Source organism: Hevea brasiliensis, chromosome 1 (assembly GCF_030052815.1).
Source record: "Hevea brasiliensis isolate MT/VB/25A 57/8 chromosome 1, ASM3005281v1, whole genome shotgun sequence".
Lineage (NCBI taxonomy): Eukaryota > Viridiplantae > Streptophyta > Magnoliopsida > Malpighiales > Euphorbiaceae > Hevea > Hevea brasiliensis.
The window spans coordinates 123,983,348-124,006,831 of NC_079493.1; the positions used below are offsets into that span (position 1 = coordinate 123,983,348).

The following is a 23,484-nucleotide window of genomic DNA, read 5'->3' on the forward strand; positions in this document are numbered from 1 at the left end:
TGATATTGTTTTTTTCTATACTTTTGAATTAAAATTTCTCTTCCATTTTGCAGCATGACTGAATCACCTTGATAAGTTGTTAATGGTATTCTGGGCTCGGTTGTTTACCACCACACTTTAGGTGATATTTTTAATTCTCTGCTGTTGCATTTGCGTTGTCAATCTCGTATTAGAGTAGTTGTAGGTTTCACAGCAGAAGATACGAAAGACTTCGCGGACAGTGAGATAATCACAGATTTGGGAGATTTTTTAGCCTTTTATTTTTCATTTTTAATGATACAAGACCACGCGTTTGATACAACAGTAATGTGATTGTAATTAAATGTGATATGATTGAAGTTGTAATTACATTATTTTGAGTATACATATATATACAAAGAAAGAGAGAGACCGTAATCAAATTACTATTATAATTCTATATTATTACCACATCCACTATCACCATCATTGCCTCGCCTATCACATCACCACCACCACCACCGCATTATCAAACCATCATTTCATCAACAAAGTGAAAATTAAGTGAGAAAAAAATTATCATAAATAAGTCTCTCATTTCAAACTAGATGTCCCAAAGTTGATTTAACTCTATAAAGTGTTATACAAACAACTAAAAGTAATATGAAAACATAAACTTCTTAAACACATGCCATTAAAATTTTCATTATGCGAAATTCAAATCTGCCATTAAACAAAGCCTTCGCCTATAATGCCAAATGTTGATGAATCAACAATTTCTTCAGATAATAGTACTTGGCTAAATCTGAAAAAAAAAAAAAAGTCAATTAATTTTGTCATTTTTTAGATTAATAACACAAAATATAACTTTTATTTGAGAAATAATAATATGCAAGCATAAAATTGTCAAGTTACTGATACCATGTCAGGAGGTTCCATAAGACTGTGTGCAAGAGAAGCAAATCAATAATTACTGTGTGCAGAACAGTGACAGCGAAAAATAATCAATAAGACTGGCAAGTTTAGATTTATTTTCCATCATGTGTGCAGGCAATGTGTTTTTGCAGTAACAGAGCATTCTGAATAAATCCTAGATTGCTATTTAGTTCAAATAAGAAAAGCACCGGAAAGCAAATGTCAATCATGTATGTGGTGTGGAAAGTATCAAATATCAATCAAGGGCAACAGACCAGATACAAAGTGAAGAGCATTAGAGCAATTTCTACAAAACAAATGCCATTAGCACTCCATTTCTACATCATCAACTGAAATCAATTAGTCACTCGCGTGTGTCTGTCTATGTAGACAAGGAAAGATTTAACAGCAAATTGCTTTTTGGACTTCCAGTTGCTTAGAAAATGAAAAACCATGTACCCCAGCATCATAAGAGCTCAGTTAAAAAAACTTCCAAAGTTCAAAGGTCTTAAAATGGGTTTTAACATTGGGAATTGAATATAGAGCTTAACAATTCAAGTATATTCACTACGTACCATACCATGATAAAGAAAAACAAGAAGAAATCCATTTAGGAAACTCAGATGAACTACAAAATCAATATTATCAATGGAAAGCTGCAAGAATTCTAGGCAATACATGCTTACAAAAAGAATAATCAACACTGCTCCCATAGCCTGTTAACTAATTCCTGCAGCTCTCATGCCCATCAACAAATGGCCAACACATTAAAAACTATCAAATATATTACTTACAAAATAAGAATACTAACAACACTTGATTCAAGAATACCAAATTATTAATAACACTCGCAACAAAATTATATATAATACAGTATTTAATTATTGCTTATTATGAATATAATATTCAAGTCTGCATTTTCAAATGGTTTTCCACAAGATGTTTACGTAGATCAACCACAGTGCTTTATAATCCCAGGACATGATGAGAAAGTTTACAAGTTGCGAAAAAGCACTCAATGGTCTTAAAACAAGCACCAATATCCTGGTATGGTAGAATAGATGATTATCTCTTGCAGCAAGATTTTAGAAAAAGTCAGTGAAGCTACATTATATGTCAAGGTAGCTGGAGAGAGTTTTGATAATCTCACTTTATTTTGATGATTTACTTGTGACAGGTAGCAATTCAGATATGATTGAAAAGTTCAGAATCCAGATGGAGGAGGAATTTGAAATGACAGACCTAGGATTGGTCTCCTTCCCTAGGAATGGATACAAGGCAAGAGAAAAATGGAATCTTCATTTTTCAAAGGAAATTCGCTCAAGAAATTTCACATGGAAAATTGCAAACCAGTCAATACACCACTTATGCTGAATCAAAAATTATCAAACGATGATAGGACTGCTCAAGTAGAAGGCAAACTCTACAGAAGCCTTATTGGGAGTTTATTATACTTAACTATTACTCGACCAGCTTTAATGTACCCTACAAGCCTACTTTCTAGATTTATGAGCAAGTCAAATTCATTTTGGAGTAGGGAAAAGAGTATTGAGGAATAGTAAAGGCACTATAGATTATGACATCTGGTATAGCAGCAAAACAGTAGATGAAGTATATCTTGAAGCCTGAACAAATCGTGATTGGGCTGGATCAATTGATGATTCCAAAAATACTGGATATATGCTAAAATTCAGTTCAAGAATTTTTTCGGGAACTCAAAGAAACAAGAAACTATTACGAAATCCAGTGCAGAAGCTGACTACATTGCAGCTGCCAACACAGTTAATCAAGTTATTTGGTTGAGAAAATTTTTTAAAAAGACTTGGGACAAGAGCAACCAGAGTCAACTCAAATTAATTGTTACAGCAAATCAGAAATTGCTGTGGCGAAAAATCCAATTAGTCAAGCAATGTGTTTTTGCAGTAACAGAGCATTCTGAATAAATCCAAGATTGCTATTTAGTTCAGATAAAAGAAAAGCACAGTAAAGCAAATATCAATCGTGCATGTAGTGTCGAAAGTTTTAAATATCAATCAAGGGCAACAGACCAGATACAGAGCAAAGAGCATTAGAGTAATTTCTACAAAACAAATGCCATTAGCACTCCATTTCTACATCATCAACTGAAATCAATTAGTCACTCGTGTGTGTCTGTCTAGGTAGACAAGGAAGATTTAATAGCAAATTGCTTTTAGGACTTCCAGTTGCTTAAAAAATGAAAAACCATGTACCCCAGCATTATAAGGGCACAGTAAAAAAAAATCCCAAAGTTCCAAGGTCTTAAAATGGGTTTTACCAATAGGAATTGAATATAGAGCTTAACAATTCAAGTATATTCACTACATACCATACCATAATAAAGAAAAACAAGAAGAAATCCATTTAGGAAACTCAGACTAACTACAAAATCAATATTATCAATGGAAAGCTGCAAGAATTCTTGACAATACTTGCTTACAAAAAGAATAATCAACAGTCCTTCCATAGCCTGTTAACTAATTCCTGCAGCTCTCATGCCTATCAATAAATGGCCAACACATTAAAATCTATCAAATATATTACTTACAAAATAAAAATACTAACAACACTTGATCCAAGAATACTAAATTATTAACAACACTCGCAAAAAAATTATATATAATACAGTATTAATTATTACTTGTTATGAATACAATATTCAAGTCAGAATTTTTAAATGGTTTTCTACAAAACGTTTATGTAGAGCTACCACAATGCCTTGTGATCCCAGGACATGACGAGAAAGTTTACAAGTTGCGAAAAGCACTCAATGTCTTAAAACATGCACCAAGATCCTGGTATAGTAGAATATATGATTATCTCTTGCAGCAAGATTTTAGAAAAAGTCAGAGTGAAGCTACATTATATGTCAAGGTAGCTGGAGAGAATTTAGATAATCTCACTTTGTTTTGATGATTTACTTATGAAAGGTAGCAATTCAGATATGATTGAAAAGTTTAAACTCCAGATGCAGGAGTTTGAAATGACAAACCTAGGATTGGTCTCCTATTTCCTAGCAATGGATACAAGGCAAGAGAAAAATGGAATCTTCATCCGTCAATAGAAATTCGCTCAAGAAATTTCACATGGAAAATTGCAAACCAGTCGATACACCACTTATGCTGAATCAAAATTGTCAAAGGATGATGGGACTGCTCAAGTAGAAGGCAAACTCTACAGAAGCCTTATTGGGAGTTTATTATACTTAACTACTACTCGACCAGCTTTAATGTACCCTGCAAGCCTACTCTCTAGATTTATGAGCAAGTCAAATTCATTTTGGAGTAGGAAAAAGGGAATTGAGGTATATTAAAGGCACTATAGATTATGACATATGATATAGCAGCAAAACAGTAAGTTTTCATAAACCCAGCTGAATACATTGCAGCTGCCACCACAGTTAATCAAGTTATTTGATTGGGAAAAATTTTTAAAAAGACTTGGGACAAGAACAACCAGAGTCAGCTCAAATTAATTGCGGCAGCATATCAGCAATAAAAGAGTAGAAATCAAGTGCAGAAGTGAATGTTAAAGTTCTACTTACTGATCTCCAAAAGCACAACAGTTTAATGTCTTCAAACCTTTTTTTTTCAAAAAATCATAATAGATATGTAGTTATGGTTTTAAGAGCCACCAATTACAAGTCACCCAACAACAAAGATTTGTGTTTTTTTAGCAAAAATCAAAATAATTTGCATGAGTGAAATATTCTCTCAGCTAACTGAGCACAAGCTAGGAAAATCAGAAGTTACTCTAATGTTGGCCAAGAAGATATTGCGCCAAGGATGTTATTGGCCAACAATGGAGAGGGACTGTTATAATGCTGTGATAAAATGCATGAAAAATCAAAACAACAAGTTACCTTTATTTGTCATCTGGTTGGATTTTAAGCCTGAAAAGCTCAACTTCAATGTCAGAAGGGGTAAATGGACAGCGAAAGACCCTAGTTTGATAAGTTTTGACTTCACCCGTAGTCTTGTTTCGAGCCTCAAAGGTTATGAAAAACAAACCAGGCGGATGCATATTTGCATGGTCAATTCTCTCGAAGATAAGATTTGCACCCTGTTTGATTGAAAAGTATGTCGTCAACAATGAGTATTGCTTGAAATAGAAAAATAGAATCAAAAAAATTCTGTTAAGGGGCAAAATACAATTACAAAGATGAAAAACTATATAGTGATTTCACATAATCTGTGTTAACAATAAGAAATAAACATTAATTTAGACCATAATTTCTAATCAATAGCAACCAATTGTTCAATTATATGCATGTGATTGGGATTTTCCGATTACTATGGCATAAAATTTAAAGTCACCAAGTCACCTTTTCATTCTCCTTCTCAATAGCATATTTAAGGGCTTCTCTGCAACCATTAGAGTAGACAGTATCAAGATCCAGATAGACAGGATAAGCAATACCAGATAATATGGGCCGCCCGGGTAAAGGAATGAAATCAAAGACCCTGAAGAGGGATTGCCATAGAATTGTAAGAGAAAAACCAACAAAACGACTTAAAATTGTGAGAGAAACACTAATAAATCCATATAAAAAAAAAAAAAAAACTAAGTAAATTACATGCTTTCTTTGTCCTGGCATATGAAATCTTCTAACAATTTCACATGGTCCTCGTTTTCGGAATCATAATGCCACGCCAAGGGGTCACCAATAAGTGATACTCATCTTGAAAGTCATGTTGCAATTAATTTCTTCTTTATTGTCCTTATCTTCAACAACGAAGCTACCCGCAACCGGTTCGCTACCCGGCCCTTGGCCATGAAAGCCATCCTTAATCTTTGATTTCTTCAACAGTGATTCATAAGCCACGTAATCATCTTTGGAAGCCATGTTGCCGAGAATGGGTGTAAGAGAGACGCTGATTCACAAATCAGAAACCCTAGACAGAAAACAATTGAGGATAACGTGTTACGAAACAATTTATAGCACGGGACAAACGTCCTCCAACAGTTTATTTTAATGAGAAAAAAGAAGTTTATTTTAAAATTTTTCCTCTGGGGGATTTAAAAGATTTACCGAATCAAATCCAACCGATTCATTTCAGTTTGGTTCTTCCCATTTCAGATCAAATAAACAGCGCCCATCCAATGATTTCAAACACACACAGAGACAACCCATTGAATTTCAACAACAAAACACTAAAACAGTGCAACCAGTAATCAATCTCCAAACCAAGATTAATACTGACTAGACTCTAGATCCAGAACAACTCACTCAAAATAACGGAATCCCCAATTCAGGAAGACCCAAAAAAAAGTTCTTTTTGGAATCGCAGTCTGGACGCGCGTAATTAGAGAGGGGGTGGCAGGAACATGTAGCAACAAAGTAGCTGATTGGACTGTCAGTGGCGAAATAGCGGGATCATCCACAGGAGAATGCACAACAAGGAAACCATAGATGAAGAAACATTTGATAAATGTTTTTATACTTTTGAAAAGAATACTAATATTCATGTAATCAATGGAGGTACAGCCTATCCTTACCGAGGAGAACTTCTAACTGATTTGGTTAAAATATTAATTAAATTAAAAAATTAAAATATATAACTATGTTTTAAATGTTTTTCACTTCTTAAATTTATCAATAAAAATTTATTCTTTAACAATATTAATTAATTAACTATTTTAAAATTATAAAAAATTTGCACAATGCAGGAACATTCAGCTATATATATATATATATATATATATATATATATATATATATATATAAACAGTTAGATATTTTCAAGTAACGAGTATTACTAAATGATATTTTTCATAAATTAAAATTTTACTTGATTAGTAATTATTATATCTTTATATTAAATTTAATTTTTTTTTATTTTTCTTTAAAATAAAATTATTATTATCATTACTATCTTAATTTTTATAATTTAAATGGTTATTTTTTGACAATTAATAGTCAAAACTTAATATATATATATATATATATATATATATATATATATATATTTTTGTGATTAAATTTATTGTTTACAGATTATTATATTACTTTTCTTAATCAAAGTTAATTTTTTATATATAAAAGTGGTAATATGTTTATTAAATAATTTATTTAATTTCATTAATTTTTTTCTATTTATTATTAATTAATTATTTAATTACTTTAATTATAATTGTATTTTTAATTCTTCAATTTATATATATATATAAAGTAAAGAGATATTCCTCAAGAAATGATACATGGTATTTTACTTAAAAAATTTAGCACGTGTCATATTTTGTAAATACTCTCTTTTATATTAATTATTATTTAAATTTTTTTATTTTTCTTTTAATTATCATTGTTATTTACAATAATATCTTAACATTTATAATTTAAATTATTATTTTTTTTAAAATTTAATTTCTAAAAATTAAGACCTTTTGTAGTTAAATTCAATATTTAAAAATTATTTATATTTTTTTATAAATAATACTTATTATTTATTTTTTTATTTCTCTTTTCATTATTATTATGATTTACAATATTATCTTAATATTTATTATTTAAATTATTATTTTTTTAATTTAATTTTTAAAAATTAAGACCTTTCATTATTAAATGTAATATTTAAAAATTATTTAAATTATTTTTTTATAAATTCATTTATGTAAAAATATTATTTGCAACATGTTACTCTTAATAATAATAAGAATAATAATAATAATAATAATAATAGTTTAAAATAAAAAATAATTTAAATAATAATAAAAGTGCATTGGTGACCATTAATTTAAAAAAATTGATCATTAATTTTTAATCTCATATTCAATTTAAATACTCTTCTTTATATTAATTATTATTTAATTTTTTATTTCTCTTTTAATTATCATTATTATTTGTAATACTATCTTAATATTTATTATTAAAATTATTATTTTCTTTAAAATTTAATTTTAAAATTTAAGATATTTTGTAATTAAATGTAATATTTAAAAATTATTTATATTATTTTTTATAAAATCATTTATACAAAAATATTATTTATTACATGTTACCTTCCTCAATAATAATAATAATAATAATAATAATAATAATAATAATAATAATAAGTCATTGATGGCCATTAGTTTAAAAAAAATAAATTATTAATTTGTAATCTTATAATCAATTATAATATAATTTAATTAATCTTAAATTAAAAGAAAATAAATCATTAATTTGTAATCTTATAATCAACTATAATATAATTTAATTAACCTTAAATTAATTTATATTTTTAATAAATATTTTTATTACATTATTATATTTTTTATTATTTTTATTATAAAATCTTTGTTCAAAAATTTGACACGCAAATGCCCTCTTTGGTACTTACCTTAGGGCTTGACCAATTTTATTTGTAATAAAAATAAAAAAACTAAAAAGTAAAGAAACTAAAGAATATAAGAAAATATTAATAACAATTCATATTGGATTCTAACTCTAGTCTTCTAAGGGTTAAAATTCCTAATTAGTTACAACTACCTAAGGGTTCAGGTCTTCTAATATGATTCAAACACTTCATAACACTTCTTGAATTAAGAGAACTCAGAAAAATAAATCAAATATCAATTAAAACTCAAGAACACACAAGAACATACATAAATATACAATTTTTAAATTTTGGCAGATTGACAATAGTAAGAAATTTGATTTTTGAAAAATAGTTAAACATGCCTAAAAATCATGAAAAAATTACAGAAGATAGCCAAAACATCATACAACATCATAAAATTTATAGATTGAACAAAACCCAAACCAAATAATCTACACAAATCGTAAATTTTCTTAATGATAGAATCACACTATTTTTTTGTAAAATTTATAACTCAATAACCATAATAGATATGAATGCGAAACCAATTAGAAAATATTCACAAGATTCCAAACTTAATTTTAGACACAGATTTACACAAAAATATTAAGAAACAAGGGAGATATGGGCTCTACAAATCGGGTATCCTACAAATCGGATTTTATAGGAACCTTAATTTCAAACAGCCATAACTTACAAAATATTAAAGGTGATGCATGTTTTCTCATATTTTTATTATTTTTCATTATTTTATGAATCTGTAAAAAATTTTAAAAAATTATATTCATATTCTAAACGAAATTCTATTAATTTTAGGCTCAAGAATTACTAACAAAGCTATAAAAATTAACAAAACCATTACCAAAACCATAAATACTTGAGAATTTACACGAACAAGCTTGTATACAATAGGATCAATAAGCTACTTGGTTGAAGACTGAGACAAGTAAGTTTTCACAAGCCTAGCTTCCTCAAGCTTCCCTTCAACATTACCCTTAACTCCGACCCCTGTTTCCATGGAAAATCTAGCACATGCAACTCAAATACACAAACTGAAAACCCCAAACAAAAGTGAACAGGGCACAATAAATAGTTAATTCTTTTCCTTTTCAATGTTGAAACACCACATGCAAATGGCAAATAGATCCAAGCTCACTAAAATGATGGCTAACTTTATGAAGTTCATTTATATCACTTCTCAAAAAAAAAAAAAAAAAAGAATCCAACATACTTTAATTCACCTACTCCACAAGTTAAAGTTCCTAATTGCCAAATACTGTCAGCTAAAACCAAGCTAAAGTCACTCTAAAGTGTTTAACCATCTGCATGAACACTTAACAATCGTAAAATAAATCCAAAATAGTTACATAAAGTCTTAGCAAGCCACTAAACTACATAAATGCAATAGATACATTAAAATTCTGTCACAAGTTACAATTGACACCTCAAAAAAAAAATCACCTAATTAGTTAACAAGCTTAAATTCCAATAATATGGCAATATAACCAAACCACCACCACCCTCCCCCAAGGAAGCTAGATTTCCTATGCGCTTATCTGTATTTATAAACTAACCCTGAAAATGGAAGTTCACACTTAAACAAATCTATAAAAAGCTAAATTCAATTCAAATAGTTGTACTATGAAGCATAGATACAATATTCAAACAAAGATTACATAATTGCACAAAACAAACCCACAAAAGTGCATTTCAAGCTCAATTAAAACTGAGCTGACTACAAACCCTTAAAATTTGACAAATTTATGCATAATATAAAACTAAAAAAAAATGCAACAAAAAATTAACTGGAGGGAAATGAAATAGAGCGAATGGTGACTCACCATAGGAGTATGTGAGTGATGGTAAAGAATGACTCACCTCAGTTTGATGCAACTGAAGAAATCATGAAAGTAATCAATTTTGGAAGCTTTAGAGATTAAGTAATCAAATGAATTTAGAGAGAGAGAGAGAGAGAGAGAGAGAGAGAGAGAGAGAGAGAGAGAGGCGTTTAAGAAATTTGGGTGTTGCTTTTTGACTTGCTTTTCCTGCAAGCCTTTAAAAAAAAAAGATTAAGGCAGCAAGCTGTGTTTACTGTAATATAGTTTTGGGATACCAAACTTCCTGACGACTGAAATTTAATATAAGCGAATGAATTCCATAAATCATTCTAAAAATTATTAAAATTATTTAATAAATCTTTTTTAATTTAACAAAAAGTTTTTCTTAAATTATTTTATTGTTTAACTGAAAGTTTTCATTAAATTATTCTAATTATTAAAATTAAAATTAACCATTTTAATTTAACAAAAAAATTTCTTTAAATTAATTATTATAAAAATTAAAGTCAACATTAATTAATAAAGTCTTTTTGATTTAACGGAGAGCTTTTCTTAAATTAACCATTTTGATTTAGGAAAAGTTTTCCTTAAACCATTCTAAAAATTATATCAAATATAAATAGTCAAAATTATAAAGTAGCAAAACTTTTTTGTTTCTTGTCCTGACAGAACACCTGGCATCTATTTCTTAACCGTAAAACACCACTCCATGCGTCTGCTAGAACCCTTCATCTTGTCTTCTCTCTCACTCTCAAGTTTTTAACATTTTTGTTTTCTTCTTAGTCCCTCCTCCTTTCACTTTTATTTTCTTCTCATCCCCTCATCTTTGAATGTCAATAATGAAATAGGTATGATTTTTATCTATTTGCTTCAAAAAATATGTTCTTCCAGTATGGGCTTTCAGATTTTGACTATTGTTGGTTTTTGTTTTCACCCGTTGATAATTTTCTGGACTGTGTTATGTTATTAATGAGATCTAAGAAGTGGGTTTTTGGGACTTGAACTGAAAATGCTCCCAAACCAAACAACTGCACACTACTCTCCATTTTTTTGCAGCTTCCACCTCACAGGCACCTTTCCATGGCCCTATATCACCGCAGTCACCACTACCAAAAACCCACTTCAAGAAGTTGATTTTTTTTTTTTTAAGAAGCTGAAAGTTTATTGCTACAAGCTTTTTTGCTTTTGAGGTTTTTAATTATCTGTACCCACATTTAGTAACTGATTGCTAAGGAAAAAAAAAATGTCTAGCCAAAGAGCCAGTAGTGGTAGGCCTAGAGTCTAGAACTTAGCCAAAACTCCATTGTCAACTCACAAAAGCAGCAAAAAAGCTTGAGACTAGTATATTGTCTGTCTATCCAAAGGTTGTTCAAATATGTTATCAAAACATCAGCATATCCGTGCATAGTATCGCGTGAAAATATGGTTTTTAGAGTTTGAAAATATAGCAAAAGTGATATGGTGTGTTAACTATAATTTAGAGTTTGAAAGTATTGTTGCTTGCTAAAAAAAACTATTGAACACTAAATAAAAGTATGAAAATAATTTTTTTTTAATAAAGTATGAAAATAATTATTAAAAAATGAAAAATGATATATGATAATGGTATTGACAATGTTTTATAAGGCAATAATAATTCTATAGAAATAATTACACTCTAATAGGAAATAACTATTAATTATTAATTACAAAAACATTAATTAACAGGGTAATATCTTTATGTAAAGTGCCGCATAGTAGCATGAAGAAAAAATTGTCTTCTTTGTTTATATAAACTAAAGAATTGTTCGAGCTTTTGTACATAGCTAATAATAATTTTAATACAAAATTACAAACAATAATAACAAAGGCCTTAATCCCAAATTAATAATTTTAATATATAAATCATTTTAATTTATATATTTTTAATTTTAATATATAAAAATAAAATAATATTTTAAAAATTATTACTAATTACTCTGTATTTTATTTTTATTACCTTTTATATAGACTAAACTTGTTGCATAATAAAAATAATAAAATATAGCAACAAAATAGAAATATTGATTAAAAATATAAAATAATTTAATGTTGATTAAGTCATATTTCCATTTTCATTATTTTAAAATATCAAAGCTTTTTAATATCCTCCTAATATATTAAAGATATATAATATAACGGTAGTATAAAAGGAAAAAAAGAAAATAAAATTATATGTATGTACTATATAAAATTATAGGTATATGAAATAAATATATGTTAATATATTGTAAATTAGCTAGTAATAATAGCTACTAATTATAGCATTAAAATTACACCAAAAATATTATATTGAGATTAAAAATTGTCTCAAAAAGTTATTTATTTGTCTCTTATCTTTTTATAGGCAAATAACCATTTGTCCTGTTACTATTGTCTCTAAATATAATTAACGATAGATATGAAAAAAAATATATATTTTTGACACTAATATAATTTTTAAAGATAAATATAATTATTTATGTTAATAACTTATGAGGGCAAAAAATTAGGCAGAAACTTATCTCTCTATACATTTTTACAAACCATATTATTTACTCCTAAAACTATTTTAAAGTCAAATTAAATTGCTTTTAATAGTTTTTATTAACTATATATTCTGTTATTAAATCTCTTTTCAAAATCAAATTGATGTCTCTAATAATATTTTTGTGAGACAAATTATTTTGTCTTTACATGTTGATTCTTCTATATCATTAATTATTAATAATACATCTTTTTTCTCTAATTCATTTTATATATAAACATAAATTTGGATTTATATTTATTGGTACACCGTTAACTTTAATATGGACAATTATATAATTAAAAATAAAACATAATAGTATAAACCATTTTAAAAATGAAGAAATATAAAACTATATTAATACCATAAAAAAATAGTACATATACATCAGTCGAACCTAAATAGACGTTTGATATCATCATGCAAACTACAATGTCCCAAAACTTAATTTAATAAAATATATTGTTTTATAATATAATTATTATGTATATTTTAAATAGTTGTTCAAAAGCCACTCCCAAAAGATAAACTTCATGAATAATTACTCAAGTTGTATATCTACTACATCAACCTGTTTGTCAAAAATGGAAAAACAAAGTACAATTCAACTACTGTTCATTATTATTATGTAATTAAATAATAATAAATTTCACATTCAATAAAAATAAATCAATTACATTCAATTTCCTTACATTGTCAAAGAGAAATTAGAAGCTAAAGAATGTGCAAATGGAATATGCTGCAATAGCTGGCAGTGTATATATTTTCACATATACATATGCAACATGTATCATAACAGAAAGATCACAACTTGATTTTTCTTATTAAAAACTAAAGCCAAGAGTAAGGTTCTCATAGGTAATCAGAGAGTAGCCAAGTAAACAATTTAGGTAATATATTATTCTTAGAATGAAAATTGTACCACTCACTACAATTATCAAACAGAAAAGTGAACAAGTAAAGCTCATAAAGCTTCATAATAATCTACATCACTAACATTCAATATCTCAACATCTTAAAAGGTTCTTTACTTGGCATAGTCACTCCTAATTTCTAAAATTTATAAGAATTCAGGATTCAAATAGACAATTTTGGAAAAACTGCTTTTGCAACTTGATCATAGATTAAAGAGCACCTACTACTTAAAAATTCTATCATAGTGGGCATGTGTAAATAGCACAAATCCCTATTATTGAAAAAGCTTTCAGGCTTCTGATTTAGTCTCACCTCTGTATAAAATTCATAAAAAGCACTTTAAAACTTAACTTTGATGCTTAATTTAGGACTGAATTCAATAGTAGAGTATGTTGTATGACTTGCAGTTTTATCAAGACTTGGTAGCTTATCGAAATCTGTAGAAGTCACATAATAAGGATAAGTAGTTACTAGTACGCTATGCAATTCATGATTATGGAGTAAATAACTTAATCATAATTTAAAGTAATTGAATAACTAATTAATAAAAAAATAGAGAAAATTTAATGAAATTAAATCAATTATATTTTATAAATAAATTGCCACATGGCATAACTTCATAATTCTATGTGGTAGCACCATGGAAGTTATTTAATAACCTAAGTTAGGTAACAAAATCAAATTTAATACCTTGAAGAACAACACATAAGAAGTTTTAAATGTTGGCTAATTAGCAGTTATTTTATATATAACTTAGTTAGCACTTTAAATTTGAACGATTACTAATAACTTTTTTTTTTATTTTTTACATTGCAATTAAGTTGTGTGCCGGGCAATAGCAACAGCTACAGTTATTGAAGCAAGATGGAACCAAAAAAATAATCTCTCCACCGATAAATGCTTATCGCTCTCCAGTCAAGTTTTGATTAATAATTTTGGTGAACTTAGAATACCTAAAATGAAAGTGTTGGAAGAGTTTTTGAAGACTGATGGTGTGTGTTTGGAGGAGAGTTGCAACTATTTGAGTATACAGCCCCCCAACACTCCACAGGTGAAATAGTTTAAAAAAGTGATAGTATTGTTACTTTGATTTTTAATATATATATATATATATATATATATATATATGTATATACTTTGGTCTTCTATATAATGGATTTTTTTTGGGTATTTTTTTTTACTTACAGCCACGTCAAGGTCCAGTAGCTACCATCACTGAAAAAGTACATATTACAAGTCCTATAAGTGATGTGGAAGTGGAAAAACTAGTTAAACAGGGACCTGTTTTAGCATTCTTAAGGATTAGCAATGGATTGTTAAACTTGAAAAAAGGGGTAAGACTTACATTTTCAATCTTTGTTATGTTTTAAAAATATATTAATAATATTTATTATATTTTTCTAGCAAATCTTTGATGGCCCTAAACCACATGAGTTGAAAGATCAAGCGGAATATCATGCTATTGTAATTACGGGAATAGCAATTGATTCTGAAGGAAATGAATATTGGGAATTTAGAAATTCGTGGGGTGAACAGTGGTGCGATGAAGGGTATGGGAGGGTGAGAAAGGGATCAGGTATATCAAAATTTGTTGAAATATGGTATCCTGAGGTTAGTATGTTTTACTTGTCAACTGTATTTTTAGTTTATTATGTTTTTAGCAATTTATCTTTTGTTTTGTATCAAATGAATTAATTATTTTCTAGTAATTTATTAGTTTCATATTGCAGGATGTTAACTTGATTAATCCATTTGAGAGAGTTGAGGGTTGACAAACCTTCTCTGTCATGCACATAGAAACACATGTAGGTATTATACTGTTTGAGCCTGTTTGATATTGTTGCTAGATAGTTTTATTGAAAATGTTCTTAAAATTGGTAGATGTGTGTTGATTTTTCAAGTTGTCTTTGCCATGTTTGAGATTGATTTTTAAATTGATAGACTAGCGTAAACTTAAACTTATGTGCCAAGAGCGTTTAAGGCTATACTTCTCAATTTAGGATACTTTGTTCTGCGGTGGGTGTTATTCTTATTGTTTTTCAAGGATTGTAATCTGTTTTTCCACTATTTTTACTTGGATCTGTTTGGATATTTATAACGTTATTATTTTGTTAAATTATTTTAAATGTCTTGGTTTTTTCTCTTTTTATTGTGTTTTTTAAAAAAAGATGCGGCTTTGTGGTCCTTTCAAAAAGGGTAATTGATTTTGTTTCTTTTGAAATTTGTCTTTGTTTTGAAGTTGAAATTTTTTAATTCAACAGTGGATGAATATGTTTGCGTAAATATTTAAACTAAAAATAGTTGTGGATGCTATGTGTAAGAATGTGAATTGTGAATACCATTTGTTTTATAGTATGCTGTTTAGAGACCTTATCCTGCGCTTTCTGTGTTGTATAGTGTGTTGTTTAGTAATATACTACATTCGTTTGCTTCTCATGTGAGTGTGTAATCTATGTAACACAAGTGAATGGTAGCTGTTCTCCATCAGTGAGCTATGAGATTGTTTTCTTATTTTCAGACAGCAGGGTATGCTGAAGCCTGAAATCCATTTATCTGAAACTCTGAGGTTGTATTTTGGTATTTTCAGGCAGCAGCTTATGTAGATTGCTTGCTAAGTTTTAGGTGCTGGCCTCTAGGTGGTGTCAGTAAAATCTAGGCTTAGTTTGTGACCTAGGCAAGCATTACATCCGAAGATTATAAGGCCTTAGTATCTTCTCATACAGTGTAGGTTAGATTTGCATAATCTCTGACAAATCTTTTGTGATTTTCAGATCTGTCGGAGGCATTATATGTGGAGATCTTTTATGATTTTCAAATCTCTCAGTTGGCCTTTAGTGATCAGCTAAGGTTAAGCAGATGTCCATGGCTGCCCTTAGCTTATGGGAATGGATGTTTAGCCTATTTTTCCCTGGATTAGCTTGGCTTATAAGAGAGCTCGTGTTAAACCTTCATTTCTTGGTGTTACTTAGCTAAGCATATAAATGGGGATTGGTTCATTAGCTTTATGTGTTGCTGTACCTTTCTCCGATTTAAGGTTGCTGTTCATCTCTTTTTAATGGGTTTATGCTGTCTCCTTTGTTTTTCTTTGGTACAATCATTTGCTTCTTTTGTGCCCTTGCTTTTACTCATTATTTTTACTCTCTTATGTGGAACAGCTCCTGCGGCAAGCCTGTTCTTGCTTACAGAGGTATTAATTTCTTGCCTTTATGCATGTTACTCTTCATTTAATGTGTTTATTCTCCCTTTGTTCTTGTTGATCTCCTTCCCTTGGTTTTTCGCCCGCCTTTAATGCTTTTGTCTAGGGCTGTTTTCATTGTCACTCTCACATCTTTCAAGCTATTTAAAAAAATACGTGCGCATTGGAATTATAGAATAAGAGAATATTGAGAATGTGTTTCTGGATGAATGTGTTAGATAAATGGTTGGATGAATTTAAAATATCAGAATGTATGCCAGGATGAATGTGTATATTGATTGATATTGCGTTTGCATGAAGATAATGCCCAATGACAGTGTTTTAGATCCCAATTAAAAAAATTCTTAGGATTATTGAGACTATAGATAGAAATGCTGAGAATTGTAGGTCCATAAATTTATTAGAAATTAGCAGTTTAAACAACACTATCCTTAATAAATATTTCGCCCACAGTAGAAGTAGAAGATGCATAATTGCTCGCAGTAACCCAGCAGACAGAAGTCTTAATTGTAATTCACAGGTGCAACACTAAGCAAAATGTGGAGAAAAATCAGCCCAGGTTTAGTTTTAAATTAACTTAAAAAATAATAATTTAAAAAAAAGCAAAATTGACCATTTTATTCTCAAATTAAACATTTGGTTGCGTGTATACAACTCTTCTTACTTGATTTTTCATAAGTCCAATAACAAAAATTTACTTATAAGCTATTATAAAAGTTTATTTCTAAGCAATATGGAACAAGTCAATTAATTTTGTCATTTTTTAGATTAATAACACAAAATATAACTTTTATTTGAGAAATAATAATATGCAAGCATAAAATTGTCAAGTTACTGATACCATGTCAGGAGGTTCCATTTCACCCATGCTCTGCATTGCAAGTTAGTGATATGTTCAAAGTTTTCAGTTGAATAAAAAATAAAATTACGTTCCAAGTTTTCAGTTGAAGGAAAAAAATGAAGTTGCTTCCAGACCTTGCACCTATGTAATTGAAATTAGAATACAGCAGAATATGGGCGTGCAACTACAACTGCACGATGTGAAGCAAACTTTTGATTCAATAAATCACAAAACCTCATTTATTCAATAATGGGTGCGTGCAACCACAACCGGAAGATGTAAAACAAACTTCATGGAGTCACTGACAGTGGCATTTAATTCTAATTTTAACAAACCAATACAATTTTCTTTGCTATTTGGTTTGCAAGAGAAGCAAATCAATAATTACTGTGTGCAGAACAGTGACAGCGAAAAATAATCAATAAGACTGGCAAGTTTAGATTTATTTTCCATTATGTGTGCAGGCAATGTGTTTTTGCAGTAACAGAGCATTCTGAATAAATCCTAGATTGCTATTTAGTTCAAATAAGAAAAGCACAGTAAAGCAAATATCAATCATGTATGTGGTGTGGAAAGTTTCAAATATCAATCAAGGGCAACAGACCAGATAGAGTGAAGAGCATTAGAGCAATTTCTACAAAACAAATGCCATTAGCACTCCATTTCTACATCATCAACTGAAATCAATTAGTCACTCGTGTGTGTCTGTCTATGTAGACAAGGAAAGATTTAACAGCAAATTGCTTTTTGGACTTCCAGTTGCTTAGAAAATGAAAAACCATGTACCCCAGCATTATAAGGGCTCAGTTAAAAAAACTTCCAAAGTTCAAAGGTCTTAAAATGGGTTTTACCATTGGGAATTGAATATAGAGCCTAACAATTCAAGTATATTCACTACGTACCATACCATGATAAAGAAAAACAAGAAGAAATCCATTTAGGAAACTCAGACGAACTACAAAATCAATATTATCAATGGAAAGCTGCAAGAATTCTTGGCAATACATGCTTACAAAAAGAATAATCAACAGTGCTCCCATAGCCTGTTAACTAATTCCTGCAGCTCTCATGCCCATCAACAAATGGCCAACACATTAAAATCTATCAAATATATTACTTACAAAATAAGAATACTAACAACACTTGATTCAAGAATACTAAATTATTAATAAGACTCGCAACAAAATTATATATAATACAGTATTTAATTATTGCTTATTATGAATACAATATTCAAGTCTGCATTTTCAAATGGTTTTCCACAAGATGTTTACGGAGATCAACCACAGTGCTTTATAATCCCAGGACATGATGAGAAAGTTTACAAGTTGCGAAAAAGCACTCAATGGTCTTAAAACAAGCACCAAGATCCTGGTATGGTAGAATAGATGATTATCTCTTGCAGCAAGATTTTAGAAAAAGTCAGTGAAGCTACATTATGTGTTTAGGTAGCTGGAGAGAAAGTTTCGATAATCTCACTTTATTTTGATGATTTACTTGTGACAGGTAGCAATTCAGATATGATTGAAAAGTTCAGAATCCAGATGGAGGAGGAGTTTGAAATGACAGACCTAGGATTGGTCTCCTTCCCTAGGAATGGATACAAGGCAAGAGAGAAATGGAATCTTCATTTGTCAAAGGAAATTCGCTCAAGAAATTTCACATGGAAAATTGCAAACCAGTCAATACACCACTTATGCTGAATAAAAAATTATCAAACGATGATGGGACTGCTCAAGTAGAAGGCAAACTCTACAGAAGCCTTATTGGGAGTTTATTATACTTAACTATTACTCGACCAGCTTTAATGTACCCTACAAGCCTACTTTCTAGATTTATGAGCAAGTCAAATTCATTTTGGAGTAGGGAAAAGAGTATTGAGGTATAGTAAAGGCACTAAAGATTATGACATCTGGTATAGCAGCAAAACAGTAGATGAAGTATATCTTGAAGCCTGAACAAATAGTGATTGGGCTGGATCAATTGATGATTCCAAAAATACTGGATATATGCTAAAATTCAGTTCAAGAATTTTTTCAGGAACTCAAAGAAACAAGAAACTATTACGAAATCCAGTGCAGAAGCTGACTACATTGCAGCTACCAACACAGTTAATCAAGTTATTTGGTTGAGAAAAATTTTTAAAAAGACTTGGGACAAGAGCAACCAGAGTCAACTCAAATTAATTGCTACAGCAAATCAGCAATTGCTGTGGCGAAAAATCCAATTAGTCAAGCAATGTGTTTTTGCAGTAACAGAGCATTCCGAATAAATCCAAGATTGCTATTTAGTTCAGATAAGAAAAGCACAGTAAAGCAAATATCAATCGTGCATGTAGTGTCAAAAGTGTCGAAAGTTTTAAATATCAATCAAGGGCAACAGACCAGATAAAGAGTGAAGAGCATTAGACTAATTTCTACAAAACAAATGCCATTAGCACTCCATTTCTACATCATCAACTGAAATCAATTAGTCACTCGTGCGTGTCTGTCTAGGTAGACAAGGAAGATTTAATAGGAAATTGCCTTTAGGACTTCCAGTTGCTTAAAAAATGAAAAACCATGTACCCCAGCATTATAAGGGCACAGTAAAAAAAAAAAATCCCAAAGTTCCAAGGTCTTAAAATGGGTTTTACCATTAGGAATTGAATATAGAGCTTAACAATTCAAGTATATTCACTACATACCACACCATAATAAAGAAAAACAAGAAGAAATCCATTTAGGAAACTCAGACTAACTACAAAATCAATATTATCAATGGAAAGCTGCAAGAATTCTTGACAATACTTGCTTACAAAAAGAATAATCAACAGTCCTTCCATAGCCTGTTAACTAATTCCTGCAGCTCTCATGCCTATCAATAAATGGCCAACACATTAAAATCTATCAAATATATTACTCACAAAATAAAAATACTAACAACACTTGATCCAAGAATACTAAATTATTAACAAAACTCGCAAAAAAATTATATATAATACAGTATTAATTATTACTTGTTATGAATACAATATTCAAGTCAGAATTTTTAAATGGTTTTCTACAAAACATTTATGTAGAGCAACCACAACGCCTTGTGATCCCAGGACATGACGAGAAAGTTTACAAGTTGTGAAAAGCACTCAATGTCTTAAAACATGCACCAAGATCCTGATATAGTAGAATATATGATTATCTCTTGTAGCAAGATTTTAGAAAAAGTCAGAGTGAAGCTACATTATATGTCAAGGTAGCAGGAGAGAATTTAGATAATCTCACTTTGTTTTGATGATTTACTTATGAAAGGTAGCAATTCAGATATGATTGAAAAGTTTAAACTCCAGATGCAGGAGTTTGAAATGACAAACCTAGGATTGGTCACCTATTTCCTAGCAATGGATACAAGGCAAGAGAAAAATGGAATCTTCATCCGTCAAAAGAAATTCGCTCAAGAAGTTTCACATGGAAAATTGCAAACCAGTCGATACACCACTTATGCTGAATCAAAATTGTCAAAGGATGATGGGACTGTTCAAGTAGAAGGCAAACTCTACAGAAGCCTTATTGGGAGTTTATTATACTTAACTACTACTCGACCAGCTTTAATGCACCCTGCAAGCCTACTTTCTAGATTTATGAGCAAGTCAAATTCATTTTGGAGTAGGAAAAAGGGAATTGAGGTATATTAAAGGCACTATAGATTATGACATATGGTATAGCAGCAAAACAGTAAGTTTTCATAAACCCAGCTGAATACATTGCAGCCGCCACCACAGTTAATCAAGTTATTTGATTGGGAAAAATTTTTAAAAAGGCTTGGGACAAGAACAACCAGAGTCAGCTCAAATTAATTGCGGCAGCATATCAGCAATAAAAGAGTAGAAATCAAGTGCGGAAGTGAATGTTACAGTTCTACTTAATGATCTCCAAAAGCACAACAGTTTAATGTCTTCAAACCTTTTTTTTTCAAAAAATCATAATAGATATGTAGTTATGGTTTTAAGAGCCACCAATTACAAGTCACCCAACAAAAAAGATTTGTGTTTTTTTAGCAAAAATCAAAATAATTTGCATGAGTGAAATATTCTCTCAGCTAACTGAGCACAAGCTAGGAAAATCAGAAGTTACTCTAATGTTTGGCCAAGAAGATATTGCGCCAAGGATGTTATTGGCCAACAATGGAGAGTGACTGTTATAATGCTGTGATAAAATACATGAAAAATCAAAACAAGTTACCTTTATTTGTCATCTGGTTGGATTTTAAGTCTGAAAAGCTCAACTTCAATGTCAGAAGGGGTAAATGGACAGCGAAATACCCTAGTTTGATAAGTTTTGACTTCATCCGTAGTCACATTTCGAGCCTCAAAGGTTATGAAAAACAAACCAGGCGGATGCATATTTGCATGGTCAATTCTCTCAAAGATAAGATTTGAACCCTGTTTGATTGAAAAGTATGTTGTCAACAATGAGTATTGCTTGAAATAAAAAAATAGAATAAAAAAAATTCTGTTAAGGGGCAAAATACAATTACAAAGATGAAAAACTATATAGTGATTTCACATAATCTGTGTTAACAATAAGAAATAAACATTAATTTATACCATAGTTTCTAATCAATAGTAACCGATTGGGATTTTCCGATTACTGTGGCACAAATTTTAAAGTTAGCAAGTCACCTTTTCATTCTCCTTCTCGATAGCATATTTAAGGGCTTCTCTGCAACCATTAGAGTAGACAGTATCAAGATCCAGATAGACAGGATAAGCAATACCAGATAATATGGGCCGCCCAGGTAAAGGGATGAAATCAAAACCCTAAAGAGTGATTGCCATAGAATTGTGAGATAAAATGACATAAAATTGTGAGAGAAATGCTAATAAATCCATATAAAAAAAAAATTAGTAAATTACATCGCTTTCTTTGTACTGGCATATGAAATCTTCTAACAATTTCACATGGTCCTCGTTTTCCGAATCATAATGCCACGCCAAGGGGTCAATATCTTCCAATAAGTGATACTCATCCTCCATGTTGCAATTAATTTCTTTTTTGTTGTCCTCATCTTCAAGCTGTTCACCAACGGAGCTGCCCGCAACCTTTGGTTCATTACCAGGCCCTTGGCCATGTAAGCCATCCTTAATCTTCGACAGTGATTCATAAGCTGCATAATCGTCCTTGGAAGCCATGTTGCCGAGAATGGGTGTAAGAGAGACGCTGATTCACAAATCAGAAACCCTAGACAGAAAACAATTGAGGATAACATGTTACAGAACAATTTATAGCACGGGACAAACGTCCTCCAACAGTTTATTTTAATGAGAAATAAACAGCGCTCATCCAATGATTTCAAACACACACACAGAGACAACCCATTGAATTTCAACAACAAAACAGTAAAACAGTTCAACCAGCTATCAATCTCCAAACCAAGATTAATACTAACTAGACTCTAGATCCAGAACAACTCACTCAAAATAACGGAATTCCCAATTCAGGAAGACCAAAAAAAAAGTTCTTTTTGGAATCGCACTCTGGACGCGCGTAATTAGAGAGGGAGTGGCAGGAACATGTAGCAACAAAGGAGCTGATTGGACTGTCAGTGGTGAAATAGTGGGATCATCCACAGGAGAATGCACAACAAGGAAACCATAGAGGAAGAAACAATAGAGGTACAGCCTTGATAGATGTTTTTATACTTTTGAAAAGAATACTAATATTCATGAAATCAATAGAGGTACGGCCTATCCTTATCAAGGAGAACTTCTAACTGATTTGGTTAAAATATTAATTAAATAAAAAAATTAAAATATATAACTATGTTTTAAATGTTTTTCACTTCTTAAATTTATCAATAAAAATTTATTCTTTAACAATATTAATTAATTAACTATTTTAAAATTATAAAAAATTTGCACAATATATATATATGAACAGTTAGATATTTTCAAGTAACGAGTATTATTAAATGATATTTTTCATAAATTAAAAATTTATCTAATT

General features: G+C 29.9%; 1 protein-coding gene across 4 annotated transcripts; it reads right to left on the reverse strand.

Annotated features, from left to right (window-relative positions):
• Positions 1 to 518: 518 nt before the first annotated feature.
• Positions 519 to 23,216, reverse strand: LOC110651342 (uncharacterized). 4 transcript variants are annotated; one of them, XR_009150495.1, is made up of 6 exons: positions 22,954 to 23,216; positions 22,395 to 22,719; positions 22,161 to 22,298; positions 21,721 to 21,920; positions 17,504 to 20,359; positions 519 to 763 (listed from the first exon to the last, which is right to left on the reverse strand). XR_009150495.1 is itself a non-coding variant. In XM_058151040.1 (5 exons), the coding sequence occupies exons 2-4, from the start codon at positions 22,668 to 22,670 to the stop codon at positions 21,723 to 21,725; spliced, it is 612 nt and encodes a 203-aa protein (XP_058007023.1). In that variant the 5' UTR covers positions 22,671 to 22,719; positions 22,954 to 23,203; the 3' UTR covers positions 18,440 to 19,093; positions 21,721 to 21,722. The 4 variants fall into 4 exon arrangements, 3 of the variants coding, with proteins under 3 accessions (XP_058007023.1, XP_058007017.1, XP_058007030.1); XM_058151040.1 differs by lacking the exon at positions 519 to 763 and having other exon boundaries at positions 18,440 to 19,093; positions 22,954 to 23,203; XM_058151034.1 differs by lacking the exon at positions 519 to 763 and having other exon boundaries at positions 18,440 to 20,359; positions 22,954 to 23,203.
• Between the last annotated feature and the right edge of the window lie 268 nt (positions 23,217 to 23,484).